This window comes from Natator depressus, chromosome 22 (assembly GCF_965152275.1).
Source record: "Natator depressus isolate rNatDep1 chromosome 22, rNatDep2.hap1, whole genome shotgun sequence".
NCBI lineage: Eukaryota > Metazoa > Chordata > Testudines > Cheloniidae > Natator > Natator depressus.
The window spans coordinates 8,717,083-8,741,741 of record NC_134255.1 but is presented as its reverse complement, the minus strand read 5'-3'; the positions used below and the strand labels follow the sequence as shown (position 1 = coordinate 8,741,741).

Below are 24,659 nucleotides of genomic sequence, written 5' to 3'. Positions count from 1 at the left end.
CCTGCCCTGCATGAAATGAATTTGCCATCCTCGGCCCATTTCTGATTGTGCATGTCACAAAAGCACCTCTGTGACAGGGATTGGCCAGCAGGCTCAGCAGAGGCTAAAAGGGGAACAGACCAGAAAGACTCAGTTAGGGCGGGAGGATGTGGGGGGAGAGGATTTCCAATCTCCGGAGCCATCAAGCCAGTACCTTGCCCAACGGACACTGGAAAGAGAGCCAAGGGAGATGCCAGGGGAAGGATGGGCAAGAAGTAACCCCTTCTTCTTCAGTATGTAATAGACTCTATGCCTTGTGCACATTAAGATGAGGGAAACTGTGAATAAGGCTATAAATAAACGTGCCAGGAGATGCTCTGGAAACAATCATTATAAACCACCAGAGCAAAGCGCGAGTAGTTTGTGATGTCATCAGCATCATGGCATGTATTTATATCGCTATAATTCATAATCATTTGTTCTCATTCCCTATCATCTCTCTCCACAAAATACAACACAGGGGCGAGACGCAATCATAAATATAACAGGATCTGAGCTGACATGACATGATATAAAGCAGCAGGGTTCTGGGTGCTGCTGCCCAAGGGCGGGGATTTAGCTGTGCACTGCATAATGCAAACCTCTTGGCAGACTCGCCACCTCAAAGGAGTCTGGCTTTCCTAGGAGTTAGGTGTAACCAAGCTCAGGGCCCTGCTGTGCTACGAGCAGTTCATATTCAAGAGACAGTCCCTGCCTCAAATAACATACCATGCGAGGGCTAGATTGTGGAGCTTACACGTCACCTCCTCCATGCAGGATGGATCACAGTTACCTGTGCTTAAATGGAAGTTTATGTTCCATGTAGGCCTGTGTAATCCTGGATAACCTTCTTCATTTAAATATAAACCACAAAACTATTCAGTCATGCCATGCTCCTTATACAGTGCCTTTAACAGACTTCAGTACTGCCCTGGCAGAGACCATTCATCCTCTCCTTGAACTAGCTTCTTCCTCCCCTGCTTTATGGTGGGAGCGAAAGATACCAAGGACATAATCACTTCCATAGCAACCAGCTGTGAAGGCGCAAACAGGAGATTATGATTTCAGGTGGGGAATAAACAGCAGAGACACAGATGAATCCTTGAAGAACACGTTTTCACGCCAGTGTCCTTTGTAATAAAGAGCCAGCGAAGAGAAATACAGAAAATTTAGGATGGAGGGGGCTGAATAATTTCCTCGTCGGATGTTTTTCAGCTTGCCATGAGATGTCAGCCATCCTTTAAATCTGCCAGGCTTTATATCGCCAGCAGCAGAGTGGGGATTGAAAACTAAAGATCTTTCCCCGAGCGAATTCAAGGCATTGTGAACAGCTCTCTAATTCTTCCTGCTCCCAGCAGTTGAGAGGGGAGAGTCAGAACTCAACCTCCACACGGCGGGAGATCTTCCCTCCAACCACCCGCTGCTTTGCAGCATCACAGAATGAAGCTTTCCTAAATGAACATTTTGAATAACCTGCCTGGTTAGCTAGGTGCTTGCCTTCATTGCTGCAGTGTCTGAGGGGCCCACAAACTTGAAGGAAGTTATCCTCACCAACTCCCTGTGGGCAGAGCCATAAGGGCAGACTGAGGTCCAGAGAGAGAGAGCATTGCCACCCCCTGAAATGTTACCGGGAGTCTCGCCATATTTGGTGATTTACTTACAGCCCCAGCACCGGGACCAAGGGATTATGGTGGGGGTTCTCGAACAGAAAACCCGAGTCCTCATGGTTGTGAGGAAAAGCTTGAAATGTGGGCACCCAAAAGGGCTCAGAAACCAAAGACACACACAAGACACACTCGCTCTCTTTCTCTCCAAATGATGCTTCAGCTTCCTCCTCTGTACAACTCTTGGCCTTTCTGAACATTGGGGATTCACAAAACAGGATTAAGGCCCCAGTTTTCAAAAGTGGCCTTTAAGTCTGGGGGACCCCATCTTGGGCTGCCCAAGTTTAGGGCCTAATTTTCACGTGGAGTGGCTCTCAGCCAGGGGTATGCGTACCCCTGGGGGTAGGCAGAGGTCTTCCAGCTCTCACAGGCTGTTCCTTGGAGCTGTGGATTCTTAGCACCTTTGGGCGCTTCAGGGTTGGGCATAAAACATCAGGGGTCCCTTCTGAAAAATTTGGCCTGAGTGACTTGCCCGGGGTCAGCCAGGGCATCTGTGGCCGAGCTGGAAACTGAGTCCAGTGCTTCACTCCAGCTCCCTGGCTCCTTTTCTGGCCAATCTCTTGTTTGTTTATTTGGATTCCTACATAATTAATAACCTCTCCAAAATGTCTAGGCGCTCCTGACACCACACGTAGGTAGCAGCTTATCCCCTAGAATTAGCAGTGCAGAACTGAACCAGTTACTACCGTGAAGCCTTGTCTACTTCAGGACTTCCCTCCCATCTAGCCAGGGTCTAGCTGGGACCACCTCCTCCCCAGCAATATGGAAAGGGCAGGGTGGTTACAGCCCCTCTCTCAGCAGCCTCACCTGACCCCCACATTGAGAAACTCTGCCCTACAAAATTCATTCCACACAGCTCAAGCCCCATTTTCTTCAGCTACCTCTTTAATAACTGCCACAGTGGGGACTGAACCAGCGACCTCCAGAGTTTAAAGCGTGAGCTGCTACAGCTTGAGCTGCAGAGGCAGTGTTGAAAGACTTGACAGTGCCCTCCCTTAAATCAAGAGGGCTCAGCCTTGGGTTTCTCTGGGATAAAGTTTTGGACATTGTTTCTTTAAGAGGCGTGGAAAACAGAAATGAGGCTTGCTGATGAGAGAGGTGGGTCTGGAAGCAGGTGAGCTGTGAAGTGTGGTGCCTAGCTGCTGTGTTTGCTGGGCGAGACGTGAGTTTGCCATTAGGTGCATAACTTCATTGCAAGCCTCTTAGAGAGCCAGGCAGCGATGAATAAAGGAATGGCTTTGGTGTGCTCAGATCATGAAGGAATGGGGATAATCCCTGCATGACCTCAGGCCTAGGCTGTGGGAAGGGGTCTTCTGGGGTGGTCTCCACAACCTTAGAACTCGTGGTGGTGCTGCAGCCCTGGACTCCCAGCCAGGAGCGTGGCACTGAATCCAGGAGCAGGCAGGCTGCAAAGCAGACAGGGCCTGAATTCCCAGGGCAAGAAAGGAGTCACACAGCTGGATTAGAGGTAACATCTGAAAGGGATTTGAGTGCTTTTTCTCTGTGAATAGCTGAGGGAGGTGGAAGAGGATGGGGGCTCTGGGAGGGGAGAGGGTCATCTGAAAAGACCATCTCAGGCTTTCCATTTTCAGGTGGGTAGGGTGGGGAATTGTGCTACTCCCAAGCACTCATTCTATGGCAGGGAGGATACCAGGTGTCTGAGGTCCTGGGCTGTGTCCCATATCAAATCAGTAGGGCGTGGTTTGAAAAAAAAAAAACCATCCCACTCTCTGCATGGACAGAGCTACATCAGTAACCGCCTAGACATGGACAAGGATTTAAAAAGCAAGTTGGGAAATTTAAAAATTTACAGACCTGGGTTACAAACCCAACAGCAAACAGACAAGGCTCATAAGCAGCAAGAACAGCACCTTAGAGCAAGTGGGCTGAGCATTTAAAGAAAAAAAAAGACCCAATTCATAATTAGGAAAAGGGTGGGAGGGGCAGGGAAAATCTTGTCTTCCATTCCATCTCTTTCCCCTTTCTTAAAACACCATCTGCAGACTGTAAATCTTGCAGGGCACAAGCCTGTCTTCCCACCTGTCTGCAAAGCACCCAGAGTGCTTGTGGGTCCCATGTACCACCCAAAGGCAGCAACTGTGGCTAGCACTGTAAGGGCCTGATCCACAGTGCATAGAAATTCCACTGACTTCTATGGGCTTTAGATCAGGCCCTAAAAGCATCCCAATGGGTTATATTCTGCCAGGAAGAGATCCCTGGGCCAAGCTGTGAAATCTTGTTCTATGGTGATGAGATCAGGAGGCTTGTTTCAGGTTCATCTCTGATCACTACAAAATTTGCTTTATGTGATGAGCCCAGACAGGTTTCAGTTGTTTAAGCTAATCCCTCGATGCTCTACTGAGCGATGTTTGGTAGCAGTGTCGTGTTTATTTGTTGTAGTAAGTTGGCTGCTCTATGCTATTAAAACTTTGCAAAAAGAGAGGGCATTTCAAACTGTGGGATGTGCAAACCAGCTGGATGTAAATGGCCAAGCTCCTCCAGTGTTCAGCACGTCTCTTTTAGAAACCAGGGGTACTTGGAAAGTAGGAGGGTTCTCTTCTGGGATGGTGGAATATGTCAGTGCTTTGGACTGTGGAATGAGGCTGTAGCTCCTGAGTGGGGGCAGCATTCATGAGGAGGGCCTTTGAACAGCTGGCATTGCATTGACACTTCAGTAGAGACGTCCCAAGCGTAGTAGGGGAAGCACTAGGAATGTGGTTTGCTCCAATCTCTTTGAACCTGCATAATTCAGCCCTGAGCCACTTCAGACGTGCTGTACCAGAGTGGAAGGCTTGAGATTGCCAAGCATTAAGGATCCCGCCGTGTGTATGTGCACGGCAGAGCATTGGATGAAACACAGTTCTCATGAATTTCTCCTCATTCTCTCTCTCTCTCTCTCTCTTTCATCTAGTTCCTCCCCAGATTATAAACATCTCATCAGACATCACGGTGAACGAAGGTAGCAGCGTAACTCTCATGTGCCTGGCCTTTGGGAGACCAGAGCCTACGGTGACATGGAGGCACCTGTCTGGAAAAGGTAAGAGGATGCCTTCAGATGGACAGGGGAACTTCGGGCGTCTGCGACGGTTCTGAACAGATACACTCAAATGCAGTAGGGGACTGACCACAGGAGGGATTGCTCAGTTTTTCTTCCTGTGTATTTCTCTCTCTATGCACCTTTGCCCTTAGTCCTTGGTTCCTGATAGTGTTCCTGGAATTGTAGTGAAGGAATGGCACCAGGAGTCAGGACTCATAGGATCCGTGTAGGGCTCTGCCTGATTTGCTGCGTGGCCTTGGGCAAGTTACTTAACTCCTCTGTGCCTCAGTTTCCCCATGTGTAAAATGGCCATCATGGAACTTGCGTGGGGCTAGTTACTTAACCTTGCTGTGCCTCAGTTTCCTCAACTGTACAATGGAGATCCTGGCACTTGCCTACTTTTGAGGGACACTGCAAGGTGTAAGTGATTAATGATTGTAAAAATCTTTGAGGTCTGTGGGTGAAAGAGGCTAAATAAACACAAAGTCATAAATATTTAGATGTTTGTTTCCTGGGTGAAGCTTCCAAGCTCCTGCTTAGCAAGCGGGAGGGATTCGCTCCCATAATGGGGTGAGGGACGAGGAGTTATTATTCATAACAATAATACGCTGCATGTTGCTAGCCTCTTCTGTCCCAGCATCCTGAAGCATTTTACAGACACTAGTGAATGAAGCCCCACTATCCCCCAGAGACACAGTGTCAGTGCCATGACCTTCATCGTACAAAGGGGGAAACTGAGGCATGGAGCGACGAAGTGACTTGCCCAAGGATACACACGAAGTCAGTGCTGGGGATGAAACCCTGGAATCCCAATTCCCAGTCTTTTGCTTTAACCACTAGACCTCACTCTTTGCTTAGAACTCTGACTGTCGGGTTATTTTACAGGTTGTTTTTCTCTGTGTATTCATAAACCGACTGAATATTGTACTTCTGTGATGCTTCCCGGGGGTACCCAGGGCTGGGTGGCATCTTGCTACCACCTGCCCTTAGTGTGTGTGTGTCTGCCTGTTGTGGGTGTGCTCCCCAACAGCACCGGTCATGGCAAACCCAAGCCTCCCCTCTTGGCCTTGCAGGCCCTGTTGTCACAGTCCGACCCCGGAGGCCTCCGAGCATCTCCCTGGACTGTCCAGCCCCTGGTCCGCTGGACACTTGCAGTATTCATTGATCCGCTGCTTCCAAAGAAAGAGGACAGCCCAGCTTACCAGTTCCACATTAGATCACTGCTCCGCTTAAATCACAGCACTTAGATTAGTTTATAGTGACATCAAGTACACCATTATTTAACAAAGCACAGAGATTCAAATTGTAGCAAGTACAAGTCTTGGAAACAAACGATTACAAAATCAAATCAAAACACGCACTCTAGAGCCTAGATTTAATTAACCAGATACTCTCCTGTCTAGTAGAGAATTGCTCGCCCAAGGTCCCTGCAGTGCTTCACAGCCACGCTGGCTGTGAGCCTTCTTTCATGAGACGTGAATATGGTCAGTTTGCCTCCTAGGTCAGGGATGAGCAAACTATGGCCCGCGGGCCGCATCTGGCCCGGCCTCGGAGCTCCTGGCCGGGGGGGCTTGCCCCCGGCCTCTCCCCCGCAGTTATGCCGCTGTGCGGGCAGCACGGCTTGTGCCCGCCCACCTCCCAGGCTTTCCAATAAGCCTGTCCTGCTGCTCTGAGCACCCTGGTAAGGGTAAGGGGACAGGGGGAGGGCAGGAGGTCCCGGGGGGCAGTCAGAGCACAGGGGGCGGTTGGATGGGGCAGAGGTTCGGGGCAGGGGGGCGGTCAGGAGACAGGAAGCAGGGAGGGTAGTTGGGAGGGGGGGTCCCAGGGTTTGGAGGGGGGGGGACAGGGAGCAGGGAGGGTTGGATAGAGGGTGGGGCCCTGGGGGAGCAGTTAGGGATGGGGGTCCTGGAAGGGGGTGGTCAGGGGACAAGGAGTGGGGGAAGGATGGATGGGTTGGGGGTCCCAGGGGTCCTGTCAGGGGGCGGGGGGTGTGGACAGGGGGCGGGGCAGTTAGGGGACAGGGAGCCAGGGGGCTTGGATGGGGTGTTTGGTCCGGGGGGGGCGGTTAGGGGTGGGGGGTCCTGGGAGGGGGCAGTCAGGGGACAAGGAGCAGGGGGAGTTGTTCTGAGGGGGGGCAGTCAGGGGGCGGGGGCCAGGCTGTTTGGGGAGAAACAGCCTTCCCTACCCAGCCCTCCATACCATTTCGCCACCCTGATGTTGCCCTCGGGCCAAAAATTTGCCCATCCTTGTCCTAGGTGAAGGATTCCGTGTGTTGCTTTGCACTCCAAAATATACCAGACTTATCCTTTGTCTTTTTCAAAAACAGGTAACCCCTCTCCCCGCCGCTATTTGTTTCTTCCAGTAGAATTCCTTTCTTGTAGATTTTACTCTCTCAATTTGCACCTGGCTCAATATGCAAATAGGCGTTTGATACACAAGTGGCCAGACAGGGAGATTGGTGTCAGTTACTTCCTGCCTGATAGGAACATCTCCAGGGTACGTCACCTCCTAGTGATCTGCCATAACCCCAAGACCTGAAGAACATCATTTTCAGTATAGGTACATAACTCCTTAAACATTATCCGCCCATACGTTTTGCAGTGATTGTGACGATGAGTGGGAAACTGACTCTCAGCAGAGACCTCACATGCCACCCTTCAGTGGACTGTTATGCAAATATCTGACCCAGGGATCCTTGTACAACCTTATGCACCCTGTTTCCTCTGCAAGTTGGCACCAAGGGTCACAACCACCAATGTGAACACTGAGAATGTATGTGCACATGTGTAATGTGTAAGTTGATATCCATGCACGTGCGCGCACACGCACGCACGCATGTTCTCCAGTTACTCCTTTTGATGCATTGGGCCGTTAAAAATACAAGCAATCATGGGCAATCAACACGTCATGTTGCTTTTCTACCTTTGACATGGCCTGGCAGCTGCATTCACTTTACTATGAATCATGAAGCATATTTTTTTAACAACAGTTCACACCACAAGACGCACCGTGTCTTAGCACAGCGGGAAACCGAAGTAAAAGGACATTGCCCCTTCAGAACTCCTGTAAGTAAAGGGCTAATAGCGCTGACTGGAGGTGATGTATAGCGTGAATAGGAACTGTACAACCTGCATCCGCCCAGCTCGGCTGAAGTATCTAAAACAGTCCTGACCTGCAGTTCAAACCTTGCTACCCTGGCCCATCCACCTCTGCAGCTGCATCTGATCTCTTAACGTGGAGCATAATTCTCGTTTCTCCCCCAAGTCCTGAAATGGAAGCTGTCCGGCAGTGACCGATGCGGTGTCTTTGTGTCATGTGTTTGACTGCAGCATTTGACTGCAGCACACTAATGTTGGCTACGTCTACGCTGGCGATTGAATGACAAAACGTTTGTCCTTCAGCGGTGTTAACCCCCCCCCCCCCTGAAAGACACACGTTTTGCCGTGACAGGTGCCAGTGTGAACAGTGCCACTGTTTGCCACTCATTGGGGGTAGACGTTTTTTGTCGGCAGGAGAGCCGATAAACCACTACTACACGGCACGACTTTTAGCGGTACGGCTGTGGAGACGCGGCCATGTCACTAAAAGCTGTGTAGTGTAGACATAACCTTTCTCTCGTAACTAAGCTTAGGTCCCAGATCTCTCCAGGCAGGGTACAAAAGACTCTTGTGCTGAGGCTCAGAAGATCTGGGTTCAAGTACCTCCTCTTCTCCCTGGGTGATTCATGTCACTGCTCTCTGCCTCCAGTTTCCCCATTTGTAAAACAGGAATTCTAATATTTCCATTCTTCCAACCTTTGTCTCCTCTATTTAGACTGTAGAGCCTTCAGTGAAGGGGCGGTCTTTTACAATGTCTCCGTACAGCGTCTAGCACAATGAAACCCTGGTCTTGGTTGGAAGCTCTAGGTGTTGTAGTACAAATCATCATCATCATCATCACTGCAGGCAGTGGTATTTGCTCAGATCCTGCAGCAGGAGAACAGGACCCCTGCTTGTCAATCCCCATCTCCAGAGAGGAAAGGGGGGGCTAGTTCATGGGTTAATTGAGCTGTTTTGCTCTTCCTCCTCCTATTACTGTGTTTTTCAGGCCAGAATGCAGGCAGGTGGATCTGAAGCTTTTGGAGTTAGGAATGCATTTGATATTGATGCCTGGCTTTGGGTATCCAGTAGGCATTAAGAGGCAGGTACGCAGCGGCAGGGGAATGCCTCCTCTCCAAGTGAATGCTGCTAATGGCAACGTTGTCTCACTTTCAAACAAAGGCCATGGCCCAAGGTCAGGAAGCCCAAAGATCCTGATTCTGATCCCACTCACACTGGTGTAAATCTGGAGTAACTCCATTGACCTCAATGGAATGATGCCAGGGTGACACTGATGTAAGAGGAGAATCAAGCCTGGTTCTGTCTTCAGCGGTTCTTACTGAGCGTGAGCGAGGCTACAATCGGCCAGTGGTGCCCAGATGATGTCTCCTCGACAGCTTTAGCAGCCTCACTGGGGTAGCATGGGTGGATTTTAAAAAGGGCTGAATCAGACTTAGCATTGCACTTACATAAGCTAGTCGGTTATATCAGCTAGTCAGATCTCATGCTTCTGGATTAAGCTGATTGCTTCAGGAGTAAGAAAAAGATTTCCTCCTCTTTATCCCCAACGTTCCATAATTGGCCAGGTATCTATATAGTGGGATGGAGCAGCAACCTTGTTTTAAAACACTGGGTCCTGACCACTGCCCGAGCCTTGGTATTGAGCTAGTTGGACCAGTGATGCACTGATTCACTGACTCCTGAGTTCACATTATCTGAGTTCACATTATCTATTTGTACTCACAGATGCCTCATAGTTGTAACAAAGTGCTTTCTGTATAGCTAAGCGTGAAGGAGGGAGACATACATTAACAAGGTGTGTGGAGGCTCAGCCACGTGCATGAATCTACATGGCTAAATCCGTCCCTTTCCAGTGCTCTGAAAACTCGTCAGTAGTAATACGACTGATACAGTTCTTAGATATGCTATGTCTATAAAGCCAGATTCTGGCCTTGGTTATGCACCTCAATGGCTTCCTTAGGGATGTACTGGAAGGGAGTTTGGCCCAATGTCTGTTAATTATTTTAGCTGTTTAAGTAGATTTAGTTCTCATAAAAGATGCTATAGTGACAAAAGTTCCCTGTTTATCTAAAGAGCATCGGCAGTGTGGTATGGTGTTCCCCATGACATCCTGCCAATATGTCTAGCCCTTCCCTGGCAGAACTCCCCTATGGGTGAGAGAGGAATACAGCCTCCATGTCCCATTCAGGGCTGGTCACACTGCTGTGACGGTCAACAAGGGGCTGTAAGTGCCAGTGTTTTTTCTGCTGTAGACCAAGAACTGGACTGATTCCCTCAGACCCCCAAATGTTCATCTGGGGACAGCTACAAGAACCAGCCGGTCTCTTAGAGGTGAAAGCCTCTGTCTCCTGTTACCGATAGTGCAAGCAGAATTCATTTCTTACCAGTGTGCTGCACCAGCTAAAGGGGGGAGTAGAGCCCTGTCCTCCAGCAGGGCTGCTGTACAGACCCCAGATAGGAGATGCTAGATGCAGCTGTGTGGAAGGGCTGGGGGCAGGGCTAGGGGCAGTACAGCCACACCGGAGGAGCTGCCAGCATGGGGCCGCCTGGTCTGCTCCTCCTGTGTCTTTCCAGTATGGCGTACCAGCGATAAATATCTTACTGGTACGGCGTACCGGACCGCACCACCATACTTCCCCACTGCGTCTTACTGAACCATGGAGCTGGCGTAATTCTTGCCATCCTTGTTGAGAACAGAGCAGGTGAAAACATTTACAGCGAAGGCACCTGATTTACTGTGCACTGCAGACAAAGGCCTCCCTGCCACTGACGGGAGCTGCCAAAGCCATACGTCCATCTGCTGCTGCTGACCAGCGGCCCAGTCAGTTTGTGCTGGCGGTAACATCCGCTTTTGCTCGCTCCTGGCTCTCCTGCAATGCTGCTCTAAATCTCCTAGCTCTATTCAGTCATCTCTGCTGTGCCTCACAGCAGACCCGCACCTGCTCCCCAGCTTGCTTTGCATCGAGACCAACCCTCCTTTTAGCTCTTCCCTCCTAAAATGTCAGACCGGATCTTACAGACATGTGCCGTAAGCGCATGGCCATGCAGTATCTATTCCAAGCACCGGCAGGATCCTCTTTCTCTTGGCTCTACTTTATTGCAGTATTCAGGGCTCCTGCTTAGCATAATAGGTTTGTTCTTTCATCTCATCACTCTGTGACTGACCATCGTAAATCACCTGCTTCTCCTCAGAGACAGTATCCTACCAGACCCTACTTTGGCATGTCTGACCTGTATGTATCCCCCCAATCGCCCATGGAGAATGTACTGCCAAAGATCGGGTACTTATTACTTAAACTGCCAGGCAGATCTGGAAGTTTTGGGGCCAATGGGATTGAATAAGGAGTGAGAGTCAACACAAAATTAGCCTATCCCGCCATGGTACGTATGTGCATAGCGTAGGCAGAATTATGGGAATAATGCTTGCCACGTAAATGAATCATGTACCAGAGCATGTATGACAAACATATCAGAAACACACATAGTACATATACCATAACTGTCAGGACTACATTTTTACAGTATGTGTATTGGTAGCTATGTTACATGCTTTTGGCATGAATTGTATACATGTGTTGGCATGCTTACTTTATGTAATTTGGAACAATTGCTACATGCATTTTGGTATGCATGTCGTACAGTAAATTCCTCTCTCAAGTTACACCCGTGTAAATCTAAAGTAACTAATAGTGGTGTTTACCAGATATATAGTAGAGGTAAACTGGTGTTACTTGAGAGAAGAATTTAATGTATGACACACATGTCAACATGCAAAACATGTGTAAGACATATTCCAAATTACACAAAGCACCTGATTCATGCCAAAGGCATGTAACATATCTACTGACATATGTACAGCATAAACACACAACAAAACATTGATAATGTGTAGCAAAACGTGTATTATATATGTACAGAACCATTACTATCTGCACTAAAGCATAATCAGTGCAAAACACAATACACGTAACAAGTGCGGCTGTATAATACACAAACCAATTTCTCTCTGCAACCAGTGAAGAAAGACATCTTTACAAATGCTTGAAATCCCCAGTATGTATTTAGTTGATCCTAAATACATATTTATATAAGCCTGAAGATCTTTTTGAAGGCATCTTGGCTTCTGGTAAATGCTTCCACTCACTTTTTATAGACTGTACATGGAAAGATTTAAAAAACCAAAATCATAAAAACCCAAGGAACTGAAATACAGCATTGAAGTCATGATGCAAAGGGAATGCTGGGGATATTCCAGGGTCAGACTGACCATCAACGCTCAACTCAGCTGCTATCTTTATCTTTTTTTCTTTTGTTTTTATGGCTTTTATTTTTTTAACTCCCTGTCTTTTGTCCGTTTCTGTCCCAGCCTTTAAACACAGAGGCCTTCATTTTCTGAAGGGCCTAGTGATCTGGCATGTCTCTGGTTTTGGGTGTCCAACTCCAGGGACCTGATTTTCACCTGAGCACATTGCCCTCTGAGAATCAGGCCCTTTAAAAATCTCTCAAGTTGGGAACCCCAAAATTAAGACCTCAGAAATCACGAGGCACTTTTGAAAATGCCGGCGAGGGTGGCTTTTTGTTCCTTTTACTTAATTTTTTTTTATTTATTTGTTTTGAGACCAATGGAAATCTAGCTGCATGCAAATGTTTCTTCCAAAGTATTTCTGTCTCCCTTCCCCCTCCCCTCTTTCAACTACTGAATGTCCATTCATAGGCACCAGGTCAGGAAAGCCTTTCAGCACAAGGTTAATTTTAAGCACATGCTCAAGTCCCTTTGAATTCAATAGGAGCACGTGCTCAAAGTGAAGAAAGTGCTTAAGTGATTTCTTGAGTAGGGAGGCATTCCTGAATTGGGGCTGCAGAGAGGCAGGATGGTCCAGTGGTTAGAGTCCTCTGGGACATGAGAGAACAGGCTTCAATTGCACGCTCTGCTGCAGGTTTCTTGTGTGAGCTTCTTGAGCGGAGGTAGGACAAGAGGCACAGGGCTTAATCTGCAGCAAGGGAGAATTTAGTCAGGTATCAGGAAAAACTTCCTTACTGTTAGGATAGATAAGTGCTGGAATAGGCTTTCAAGTGAGGTTGTGAAACCCCCATCACTGGGGGTTTTTAAAAACAGGTTGGTCAAACACCTGCCAGGGGTGTTTACTTGGTCCTGTCTCAGTGAGGGGGCTGGACTTGATGACCTCGCGAGGTCCCTTCCAGCCCTACACTTCTATGATTTTATGACCGTAGGCAAGTCACTTAGCCTGTCTGTGCCTCAGTTTCCCATTTGTAAAGTGGGAATCAAAGCACTGCCCTGCCTTACAGGGGTACTGACAGAGCTACATTAAAGACTGGGAGCTGCTCAGATACTAAGATAATGGGGGCCATAAAAGAACCTTTGTAAAATACTTCTGGGAAGAAATGCTCTGGTTAAAATAGCAATCATAGGTATCGAGACTGGCATAACCAGGGTCATTCTTCTGCTGGAGAGGTGAAGGCTTATCTAGGCTGGAGGCCCCTTTGAAGACATCTTAATTATTACTCACGCTTCTCATCAAGGGAGAGCACAGCATGTCTCTTAGTGTGATGGCTGGAGACAGGTATTTGGTCTCCGATTGCATGCGGAGCCTGATCCTGCAAAGTGCTGAGCATCCTTAATTCCCATCTGCATGGCTGGGAATTGTGAGCTCTCGGTCGCTGGCAGGAACCGATCTGATCTTTCCGAATTCCCTTTGATCCAACGCTCTCAGGAGATGCTAGCGTATCCCGGGTTTCGGACAGGTAGTAAATATCCCGAGAAGAGCTGTGCTCAGGCTTTCTTTGGCATGTGTACTTCTGCTCGCCGATGGGACTGGAAAATGCAGAAGCACTCAAAAATGGTACCTTATTGAAACTTGATAAATCCAAGGATGTCTCCAAACGTTAATGAGTTCACTCTCACAGCCCCTCTCAGGAGGGAGAGAAATATCATATAAGAGCTGGGGGAATGAGGCTTATATAGAGTGACTTGCCCAAAACCACACAGGAGGCCACTGGCAGACAACCCAGGAGCCGTGACTCCCACTGCTCTGCTCTGCAGCTGTATGTGTCGGGGACAGAACTTGCTTTTTTCCCATGTTTCATGCTCTTCCGTCTCTCTGCAGTCGGAGACCACACCTGTTCCTGTTTATAGTACACAGTGTCACTCTTTTTGTTCATTCCTGGGGGCGGGGAGGAAGGAGAAATACAGTTTGCATGTGCTGGTGGGATCTGTAGCTTCCGAAGGCACCAGGCATTGAGACAGCTAGCAGATCTTTGTAACGTTGCTGCGTCTTCACTCGACAGTTAGCGTCGGCTCCTGAGCAGGCAGCTGCTGACCTCTCGCCTCTGCACTGACAATTTTTTGAGCCTTCAGTTCTCATTGACTTGACAGGCTGATTGCACTAATTCAATTTGGGCTCGGCCCTGGGAGGGGCAAACAACCCTGCACAACATTTCAGTTGCACCTTAATCCTGACCCAAAGCATCCCCCGCTGTTATAATCCTCCCTGCCATTGAACTTTGCTGATGTATTTTATCTGAGCTACAGCACCCTCTGCCATTCCATCCCTAGCCCCCGCCCACCCTTTTACCGATGCACCCCAGACCCCATCAGCAGCTGGACACGCAGGGACACAAACTGCTCTGGCAAAGCTTTTCCGTCATGCCCTTCAGTCCCCCTGCTCTTTCAGTACCTGGTCCCCATACAGCTCTGCCAGTGGGTGTCAATCCCAGATTACACTGCCCCTTTCCTAATCCCCCCACATATGATCGCTCGCTTTAGGTGACCGCACCTGTACAGAAAGCACCCACCCTGCTTCCTTCTGCTTTTGTAGCCTTGGGATTTTCCTGATCCAATCTTGTGCAGCAGCAGTGGCTTTCTACTTGCTGTTTTAATATCTAATCAGCCCGCAATAAATACGGTGGAGCCCCACCAAAGTAATCTCATTTGTGACCTAAACCAGGCACAATTGCAAGTGACTAACGAGAGACATCTAATATATTGACCTGCTGTGCCATCTCATCTTGTCGCCGCCTCTGTTTCTTTTGCCTTCCGATCTCCAAGGTGCTCTGTTTCCCCATCTGAAGACCTGTTTAGAGGCTAATTAATCCCCCAAGAGTGTGGATGAGGTGGCTGAGATGAGAAATCAAGGTTATTCATATCTTGCTCAGTAAAACGGTTATGGGCAAGCAAGCTGTTCCTAGCATGTTTCTGCAAAGCAAATTTCTGTTGGCTAACTTCGCTTCTCGTTGTAAATGAGAAGTGTAGGAAGGTCTAGCAATGCGCTTTTTACCAGATGGGCAGCCATATGTTTCCCCTCTCTGTATGCATCCGTTTTAGCTTTGGCACGCACATATGCCTGTATTTTTGCAACTTAACAATATTAAAACTAATTCCATTTATGCTCCTTTTGGGTTGGTTGATTGAGTCGTAAATTCTTTGGAATATCTTCCTTGGGAGGCCCTTTTTATTCCCCTCCCCGAAGCCAAGAGAGGCTAAGCAATCTGCTCACAGCATAGGAACTGGACTCAGTGCATTCGCACAGTCTTGGAATGAAGTGCTGCAGGGAGCAGCCCTTACTTTCTGGAATTATGACCATTCTCCAGGGAGGAGAACGCTCCTTGCCCACACTCCTTTCTTGTGAATTGTTCTGGGACTAAACACAGCCTGGCCCTAAAGCAGGAGAAGTTGTGAACGCCCAGGACAGAGAAATAATTTTGTTATGGAAGGCACCAGCAGGTGGCACTGTTGGGCAGTTTTACAAATTCTTTTTGCTTAGGGTGCAAGCAAGTTTTGACTCCTGGGGAGATGTGCTGTGTTGTGCTTTTTTTTGGATTAAGCAAGGTTGTGTGTCGAGGTAGATTAGGGAGAGAGGGAGCTGTGTGAGTCTGCTCTGTGCCTTGGTCTCTGACTGGAGTCAGTGCTTCAGGCAGAGTTGCTCCCTGGGACCTGGGCATTGGTGGTGAGCTGAGATTCCTGAAAGAGGAGATTGCCCTGCATGCTGTTTGACCATCTTAGTTCAGGACTGGTGTACGGGTGTATACCCAAACTCCACTTCACTGACTTCTCCTCCTCCTCCTCCTCCTCCTAAAAAGTCTGCTTGCAAGGACCCGGACTTCTGCTACCTCTTGGCAAAGGGGCGACACGGGTCTCAGAAGAAGGAGCAAAAGAATCTTAGCCCCTAATGCTAAGCCCCCTGAGCTCTGCGTGGTCAGACATCTTGCATCCAGGTGGGGCTCACAGCAGGATCTGGGTCTTATGGAGTGGAACCATGGCCAAAGTGACAGTCAGCTGGAGAAAATATCAAGCTAATACAACTAGGGGGAAAATAATCCAAACCACAGACACTGAGTGGAAGGGAGGTACCTGGTGAAGGTTCTTGACTGAAAGAGACTCAGGGTCTGTCTACGTTGGGGAAGTTCATATTGATGCAGCGACTCTGATGCAAAACTCAACTGCAGTTGTAATGCTGCAGCGGACAACGAATCTCACACCACTGCAGCGTTGCTCTGTGCAGGCCCCAGTGCAGCTCATCTAGGTTAGGGGTTTGTACCAAAGTAGCTACCTTGAGGCAAATCTCTGAAGAAGACAGGCCCTCGATGGTGACAGTGGGCGGCCAACAAAGCACAAGCTGGCCATGTAGGACATCAGCCCCAAATAGGAGCAAAGGCACCAAACCAGGGAGCAGAGTGTGAATGCTCCTTCTCTCCGCAGCCCTGAGGTGATGATCACAACCACAATACTGCTTTCAGCCTGGAAAGAGTTCAGATAAAGCAACACAAAGATCAGGGTTGCTGGCAGGAGTGATTCCCGTAGAGATAGTAAAAGTTACTCGCCAACGGAGGGTCTCGCTCTCCCCACCGTGCACCGGGCCTCCTCGCTCACACCTGTGCAAAGTGGGCTTAGCATGTCATCCAGTCAGGACGGTAGCAATTTACACTTATTTTGCACAGGTATAAATAATGACCTCAAGAGCCGGGCAGTAGGGAATCGGGCCTGGGTGGGAGGGAGGGGGAATGTCCATATACAAGGGTATAAGCACAGAGGAGGGATTGGTTAGCGTAGCTCATAGGGAAAAATGAGATGAAAGTTTTTAAAAAAGGAAAAACTAGACTGAATATGAAGACTGCATCTTGACAGCTATGGCCTGTGGGCAGCATGGGCTGTGTGATTGTGGGCTAAATATCCCATCCTCTAAGAGGGGGGACTCTGAACAGGCTGTTTCCCCTCCCCTGCCCTCAACAGAACACACAAGACCCTGACGTAGGGCCCCGTTCAGAAAAGCACTGAAGTATGTGCTTAGATCCCATTGACTTCAGTGGGATTTAAAGACAGGCTCGGGCTAGCCAAATGAATGTGTACCTCGGCTCTTGGACAGGGCTGTACTCGGGCAGCTAGCCAACGGCTTCGCTGCGATGTTTAGCACGCTAGCTCGAGCAGAGCTAGCGTGTGTCTGGCTACTTGCACTGGGAATTGCACTTCCCAGCTGCAGTGTAAATGTACCCTTGCAGTTGAGAACGTGCTTAAAGACTTTGTTGAGTTGGGGCCTTCGTCCCCAATCTCCCTGCTCGATGTGGTAGCTTGAAAACAGAAAACCCCACCTTAAACTTCATCCATGAACTTGTGTGCCCCTAGGAGATCCCTCTAGGACCTCCTGTATCCTAACACTCCCTTGCTAGGCTGGTTGTAGCTAAGTGGGTCCACCTCCAGCATGACTCAGGAGTAGTTATCTTCAATCATAGGGCAAGAGATTCAGCATCCAGGCTGATTTAACAGAACAGCTCTGCATACCTGCACAGGGTCTTAGCGTCTCTTACATCCGTACAGGAAATGTTTGATCGCCTTCTTTCAGGGCCTTCCCTTGGGGACCAGCCATTCAGCTCTACATGAAAAGGACCCAGTGGGTAATTTATACAGTGCATGGGGCAGGGAATGAGTCAGAACATCTGTAAAGGGAAAGGTCACCCCCGCGGACCGTCTTGTGGCATTAAATATTTCCTCTGTCACTGATGACTACACAGTCGCCAAGCTAATTGGACCCTTCTCTCTGTGCTGAGCTTAGAGGAGGGGAAAGGGATGGAAAATAAATAAATAAAAAAACCATGACAAACAGCCGTTAGCAGTGAGGATTTTAATTGGAGTGGAACATTCTGCCTGGCTAGTCGGACCTAGCTGGCTCCAAGGAGGGGTCCCTCTCCAATCTGGGATCCCGGCTGCTGGGTTGGGGGAGGAACCGGGCTCATTAAGCAGAAAATCCTTGATTGTTGCTTTGTGTCTGGGTCGCACAGCCAGAGGCATCCCTGATACATCCGGCGCACCAGCAGGGACGGGGTGGGCGAGGTGGATGTGTTTTATCCTGCTGTATCTAATGCCGAGAGCCCCCGGGTCCTCTCTCTCCACTCTGCTCCCCTTTAGCCAAGGGACTGTCATTAGTCAAATGGAGGGTGATCGTTAAGGCTCTCTCGTGCTCTTCTCTGGCATGCCCAGTGCAGGGATGACTTATTAGTGAGTTCCAGACCTCCTGCAGGGCCTGTGTGGTGGGTTGTGGTTTTTTAATGACTCTCTGGGTTATTTCGCTTCTTAAGCAAAGCGTTTGGATTATGAAATAGCCCATGGCTCCTTAATCTCTCCTCTATTCCCAAGTCTCTCATCCTACCTCCCCTTCCCTTCACCTCCCTTCTTAGCCTTCATTTTTATCACCCTGCTCTATCAAACTAATATTCCTTCACCACCTCCTTTGCCCACATTGTGTTTGCATGTGCGTGCTTCTCCCTGAACAGTTTGGGTCAGACACGATGCAGCCAGATGGCAGCGATTACAAATGACTAAACCCCACTGAGATGCAGGTTGATGGTTTTTTAAAATAAATATATATAACTTTTTCTTCCCTTGAGAAGTAAAATTCCTATGCGGTTGTCACAGGCCCCCCTATGACACCGCTGTAAATGCTTGCTAGGGTGTTGGCTTCCCAAGTCAAAGGGGATTTGGTTGTAGCCTGTGCCATAGAGTGTGCCTGCCCTTAGCGCCCTCTGCTGAGTTCGTATGGAGCTGCAAGTACTCCTTGCCTCAGTTTCCCTTCTCAGGAAGCCAGTAATTGCGCTTGAGCCACTCTTGACACTTTGATTCAATAATACCCCTTCTGGGGCTTGTTTATGACAAACCTCTTACAAAAATGGCCAGAGCAAAAAGTCTCAAATAACCAAAAGGTGCTTCTGGTTTTCAGAATTCGTCTAAGCTCTGTTCCCAGTCCCCTTGGGGTTCTCTCTGTCTCTCTCCTCATGACAGGAGCCCTAGACTCTCCTCCTGGAGCTAGGTAGCACCTTCTCTCTCAGCCCGCATCTTCTCTGTATGGCAGGAATCCCAGTACACCTCCTGGAGCTAGCTAATTTAAACCGTGACTGTCCCGCTCACGTGCCCAGCTCGCCTCCTGGAGCCAAGGGGCACTTTTTCTCCCTAAACTGGGCCCCCTAAGTCCTCAGGCTCCGAGGGCTTGGCAGCCTTCTGCTGGAATCTGTTCCTGGCTAACTCAGGGCCCTGCCTTCTTACTCCTTTCCATGTCTTCTGGGTAGGAGGCCAGTATTTATGCTGGCCCCTTCTCCCAGCTGATTCCATATTGACTGGGTGAAAGGGGAGCCCTGCCCTACCCTCTCTGCAAGGCTCCAGGTCCCGGGCCCTTAAACACAGAGAAACAGGCCCTTCTAAGTGCTATTTTTTTCTCCCTTTTCTCCCTCCCCTTGTCTCCTCGGGCTTGATGTATCAGACCACCCCAAACTCTTAAAGGGCCATGCTAGGTGACGGGGTGATCTGACCAGTAGGCAGTATTGCTTTAAGGGGTAAACTCCCCCATTACAGTCCAGTTACTCCCCATTCCCTTCATCCCCTCCAAAACCATCCAGCTCAGCTCAACCACGCACTGTAACGTCCCTCACGGTCGGGAAGAAACCAGACTCTGTTGTAATGACTGTTCACAAACAATAAAAGGATATTCAGAGGGAGCTAAGGTTAAGAGCACGTATCAGTAATTTAAGGGTACAAAACATTAAAGGGATGTAGTAATTATCCCATAACCATAAACCCAGGAAATTCAGAATTAAGGTTGCACTTAAAATTAATTGAAGCATGTTAAGGTAAGAAATGGGCAGTGAAGTCACCCAAACAACCTTAACTCTGCCCTATAGTGATGTCATGTAGTAATCATATGAATTTCATTAAGGCCTTTTCGTGTTTGTGCTGTTGAATTAGGTGAAACTACATTTCTAGATACACATTTGATTTTTTTTTCTTTTCATACTTCTGCTCGTGGGTTCATTAATTTAAAAGGTGGTTTGCCGAGGTGGCTGGACAGAGAGAAACCCTGTGGTCTTCTCTGGATTTCTAGTGCTCAGACTATGCAAACACAACATGTGCTGCCTAGTGTCACCCCTCCAGAGCTCGCGAAGTCCTGGCCTAGGCTAAGCAGGGGACTGGTGGCTACACCACGCCCACCTGATTCCCCGTCTGGGCCCTTTATTTCTACAGAATGCTTTCCTAGTTCCTGTCCACTCCTCTGCAGTGGGGTGGACAGAGTAACGTGGGCACCCAAGGAGAAGAGGTGTCCTCCTCGCAGGCCAATTGGAGCGAGGGTCCTGCCATGTTCAGATGTAAAACTGTAATGTCTGACAATGAGCCTGCACTGTGGCAGAGCTTTTTGGATCTGCTACAACCTCCGTTATTGGTCAACACTGGGAACTGGCATTGTACTTGGGTTACGTTATGTAGTGGGCTACCTAGGCCAAGGGGGGTTGAATTCAGGCGCAAAGGTTCTACCGCTCCAGGATTCTGCTGACTCTGCAATTCTTGCGTGCTATTTGTTGCCGTCACCGGCTGAAATCTCTCCAGATCAGAACCAGATCTGCAAAACAGGCCCCCTCCCCTGCTGAGAATCCAATCCAGAACTAAACCCAAAGGAGAAGGTTTGGATCCAGCGAACCGAAACCTCCCTGACTAAAAATCCAAGGAGCCTGGAACTGAAATTCTGGTTATATGTGAACCTGCCCCATTAAAGCCATTGGGAAAAGTGGGGGACAGGATTAATTCCTTACTTGCTTATTCATTGATTGCCAGACAGGGCTAGCAGCTATAGAGGGCACCAGTTATCCACAAGAGCATCCTGTTGGATATTTGTCACTTTTCCTCCCTGTCCATGTTGATTATTGAGGGTGGTAATTATTTGGTGGGCAAGATGGACGGAGAAATGGATAGTTGCCCAGGGTTACCATCTATAAATCGAAATCTTCCCAAGCCTCGTTGTGAGGCAGGCATTGAAAGCCATGGCTGCACCCTAGCCTGCGACAGCCTGTGCTGTCCGCGAACAGCTTCGCTCCCAGCTAAGAGAAGGGCTTGCACATTAGCCTCAATTCCCCTGCATTTCTGGGATGTGATTGGCTCCCTGAAACAAGGGGGTTTGCATTTCACTGCTGCAATTACCCTTCACCATCTCCCAGCCACCCTCACATTTAAATAAAACTCTCATTTCACTTAACAATGGAAGGACTTAAGAAATTTGCATATTAAGTGCAAGTCACTCAGCTCCGAGATCTAATTAAAAACCTCTAAATCTCCCCCTCCCCCTTTTCATTTTTTCCCTTCCTCTCCCCTGAGCTGCTGACATTATTGTAACTGCATTCGGTGTCCCCATTCTGTCAGGGCCTGTGCTGTGAGAAAGGCAGAAAGGGCAAGTGGGCGAGCCAGAGCCCGGGAGAGTGGGAAACGGGAAAGGAACAAGCGGGAGAGGATAAGGAATGAGGGACTGGAGGCAGGAACTGGGGAGGGAGGAGAGATGAGGAAAAGAGACAGGTGAGGGAGTAATGAGAAAGGTCCCGTTCCACAACGCAGCGGGAATCATTCCACTGACTTCGCAGGGCTTTGGAACAAACCCGGAGTGAGCAGAAAAAAGAAGATTTTCCCAGATCCCAAGGCCAGAAGGCACCGCTGTGGTCATCTAGTCTGACCTCCACCATAGAACTTCCTCAAAATTATTCCTGGAGCAGATGGGTTAGAAAAAAACACCCAATTTTGGTTTAAAAAGTTGCCACTGAGGAGAATCCACCACTACTCCAGATAAGTTGTGTCAGTGGTCCAGGAGAGAATGAGCTCCAGGACCAAACGTTGGAGTCCTCACTCAGGCAGAGCTGCAGTTGGACTCAATGACAGTCCATGGGAGTTCTGCCTAAGGCATGCCAGATTTGGCAGGGCACCTAGGGGCACTGGTGTTCTAGGGGTACTTAACTTTTTAACTTTTAACCCACTTTTAAATTTTTAACACATACAGCTCCCCTGCGGGCGACCGGGTTCCTGACGCGGGATGGTGGCCGCCCAGCTTGTGGGGAGGGAGCAGGGTGAGCATCCGAGTCAGCCCGCCTGGAGGTGCTGTGAGCCGCAGCCGGGCGGGGCAGCTGATGAAGGTGCTGGAAGCATCCCAGCCCCTTCTCAATCTCGACCACCCTGCTGTCTCGACACAGTGCTAGGGAAGGACAGGGAGGGACGCGGCTGGTGCCCCATTCACTTGCACGGGCAGAGCCGGAGCGCAGCTGCCACGCCGGGCTGTGGGAGGGATGGAAGACACCCAGGAGAGGTACAGTCCCCGGCTTGGGCTGGGGGCACCGTGCGTGGTGAAGGGTCTTGTGCCTTCCCGGGGAGGCTGTGTTTATATTTCTTTTCATTTCATTTTTTACGGAAAACAGGGTCAGCTGCAGGCAGCGGGGGCGCTGAAGACGCTGTGCCTAGGGGCTCATAGGGTGAATCCAGCCCCATGTATTGACCTGAGATTTCAGAGACGGCGGGAGATGGATTTGTAGTTGCTCCCCCTTCTCTTGACTGGAGGGATGTAATAGCAAAGGGAGGTACAAGGTGTGCATCACCAAATCCCTCACCTTTCACTTGGATGGATCCGGTTCTTGGTCACCAATTTTGCGGGCTTATAGTAGCTGCACATGGAGGTTTTTCACACACGTGCCTATTGTAGCCTCCTGTGGGGGGGGGGGGGAAACAATCTGTCCCCCAGAAATGTGCTGATTAGGAGATTCCTCCCTTTGATTCAAGAATTCAAGTGCAGAAAAATGTCCCTTTTGCCCAACTTGTGTTTATTTCCTTCCCTCTCTCCACCCCAAGCCCCCTTTGTCAACCAGCCTCCTGTAAAGCTTCTGTGTTTAACAGGGACAGCCTGACCCCCCCCTTCCACATCTTCTTAAGTTTATTTATACCTAGGCGTGCCCCGCAGCGTACACACAAATTGACTTCAAAGGGATTTCTCTGTCATGGTTTTGTTAACTTCAGGATCCTGCCAATAGCAAGATATTTTTTTTTCACCTCATTAGAGCTTTTCTGGTACAATGAATATGAAATTAATTAAAACCTTCCACCTAGTGTTTTATTATTTCCACCACCAACAGAAACCCACAGATCAAAACCTGCATTTATGGAGAGAATCTGCTGGTTGTGGAAATAATGCACAGTGTGAAGGGGCACTATGATGTGCTTGGAATCAAACAAAATCAGGAACAAATGTGTTTTTCGAAAGGTTTGGCAGGGGGTGAGGAGTGTTTTTAAAAAGCATGGGTGGGAGTAATGGGTAGCCCTCCAACATTTTTATTAATTCATTTGTTACTGTTGTTAATTTCTAGTGCAGTAGTGACTGGTAGCTCCAACTGAGATCAGAGCTCTGTTGTGGTAGATGCTATACAGAGACCTCATAGTCAGTGCCCGAAAGAGAGATAATCTAAACAGGCAAGCAAAACAAGGACTGGGAGAGATGACGTGACTCGCCCAAAGTCATTCATCAAGTCAGACTGTAGGTAGGTATTGTTGAAACAGTGAAATAAAATAAGAAAAGCTCTCATGAATAGAAATGGTTTTATGTTCTTTGCCTTGTTTTTTATTTTTAATTTCAGTGAAAATAGACTTTTATCCAGGTTTATATATTCCCCATCCCATGTTCTGCAACCCACGTGTTTCCACATAGTGAAATGCTAACATAAGACCCATTTATCATGTCATTTCCACTATAAGCCCTGTTGCGAGGTTTCCTAGGTGGGATTTAGGAGGTGTGTGGACCCTCGGCACGGGGTGAATTTCACCCATTTGCAGTAAGTGCCAGGGAGTTAAATTGACGTGAAGCAAAAGTGATAGTGGCTGGTTTCCTCTCCTTTTCCATGAGGAGGGAAATGCAAAAATTAAACAATATTAATGGGTTGGGAAAATAAATTATTTTTTAAGATTCATTCTGCTTTAATACCGGAAGGTGTTGTTACCCAGTCTTGTACTCCTGACGCATCCAAACCTCTCAGTGAAGCCAATGGCAGGAGAGTAGTCTGTGGAAGTGGACCAGGTTATCAGAGTATCCCTTTCAGCACACCTAGAAAAACATAGGGTATGTCTCCACTGGATCTGGAGAGAGAATTTCCAGCTCAAGTAGACATACGTGCCCTAGTATCAATCAAGTTACACTGCTATTTTTAGCAGGCTATCTATCCGTGGCAGCATGAGTAGCCGATAAAGCTAGCCACCCAAGTACAATCCCATCTGAAACTCTAGGCATGTGCTCGGGCAGCTAGCCCATCCCGCCGCTCATCCCGCTACATTACGCTGCAAGTCCTGGCGTGTTAGCTCAATCAGAGCTGAGATGGCTTTTTCTATCCAAGCTGGACTTGGACCTGGGGCCTCATCCTCTACAGAGGCGGTACAGCTCTCTGCTGCAGAGATTGGTCCCTACATAAGAACGACCATACTGGCTCAGACCAGTGGGCCATCTAGCCTAGTGTCCTGTCTTCCAACAGCTATTTGTAAGCTCTTTGGGGTGGGGA

The 24,659-nt window shown here is 48.8% G+C and overlaps 1 protein-coding gene across 1 annotated transcript in view; it reads left to right on the top strand.

Annotated features, from left to right (window-relative positions):
- Positions 1-24,659, top strand: part of LOC141975885 (opioid-binding protein/cell adhesion molecule homolog) — an 801,915-nt gene that overhangs the window by 713,599 nt on the left and 63,657 nt on the right. Inside the window, 1 exon segment of the mRNA XM_074936555.1 lies at positions 4,594-4,719. Within this exon segment, the coding sequence (XP_074792656.1) occupies positions 4,594-4,719 (126 nt within the window).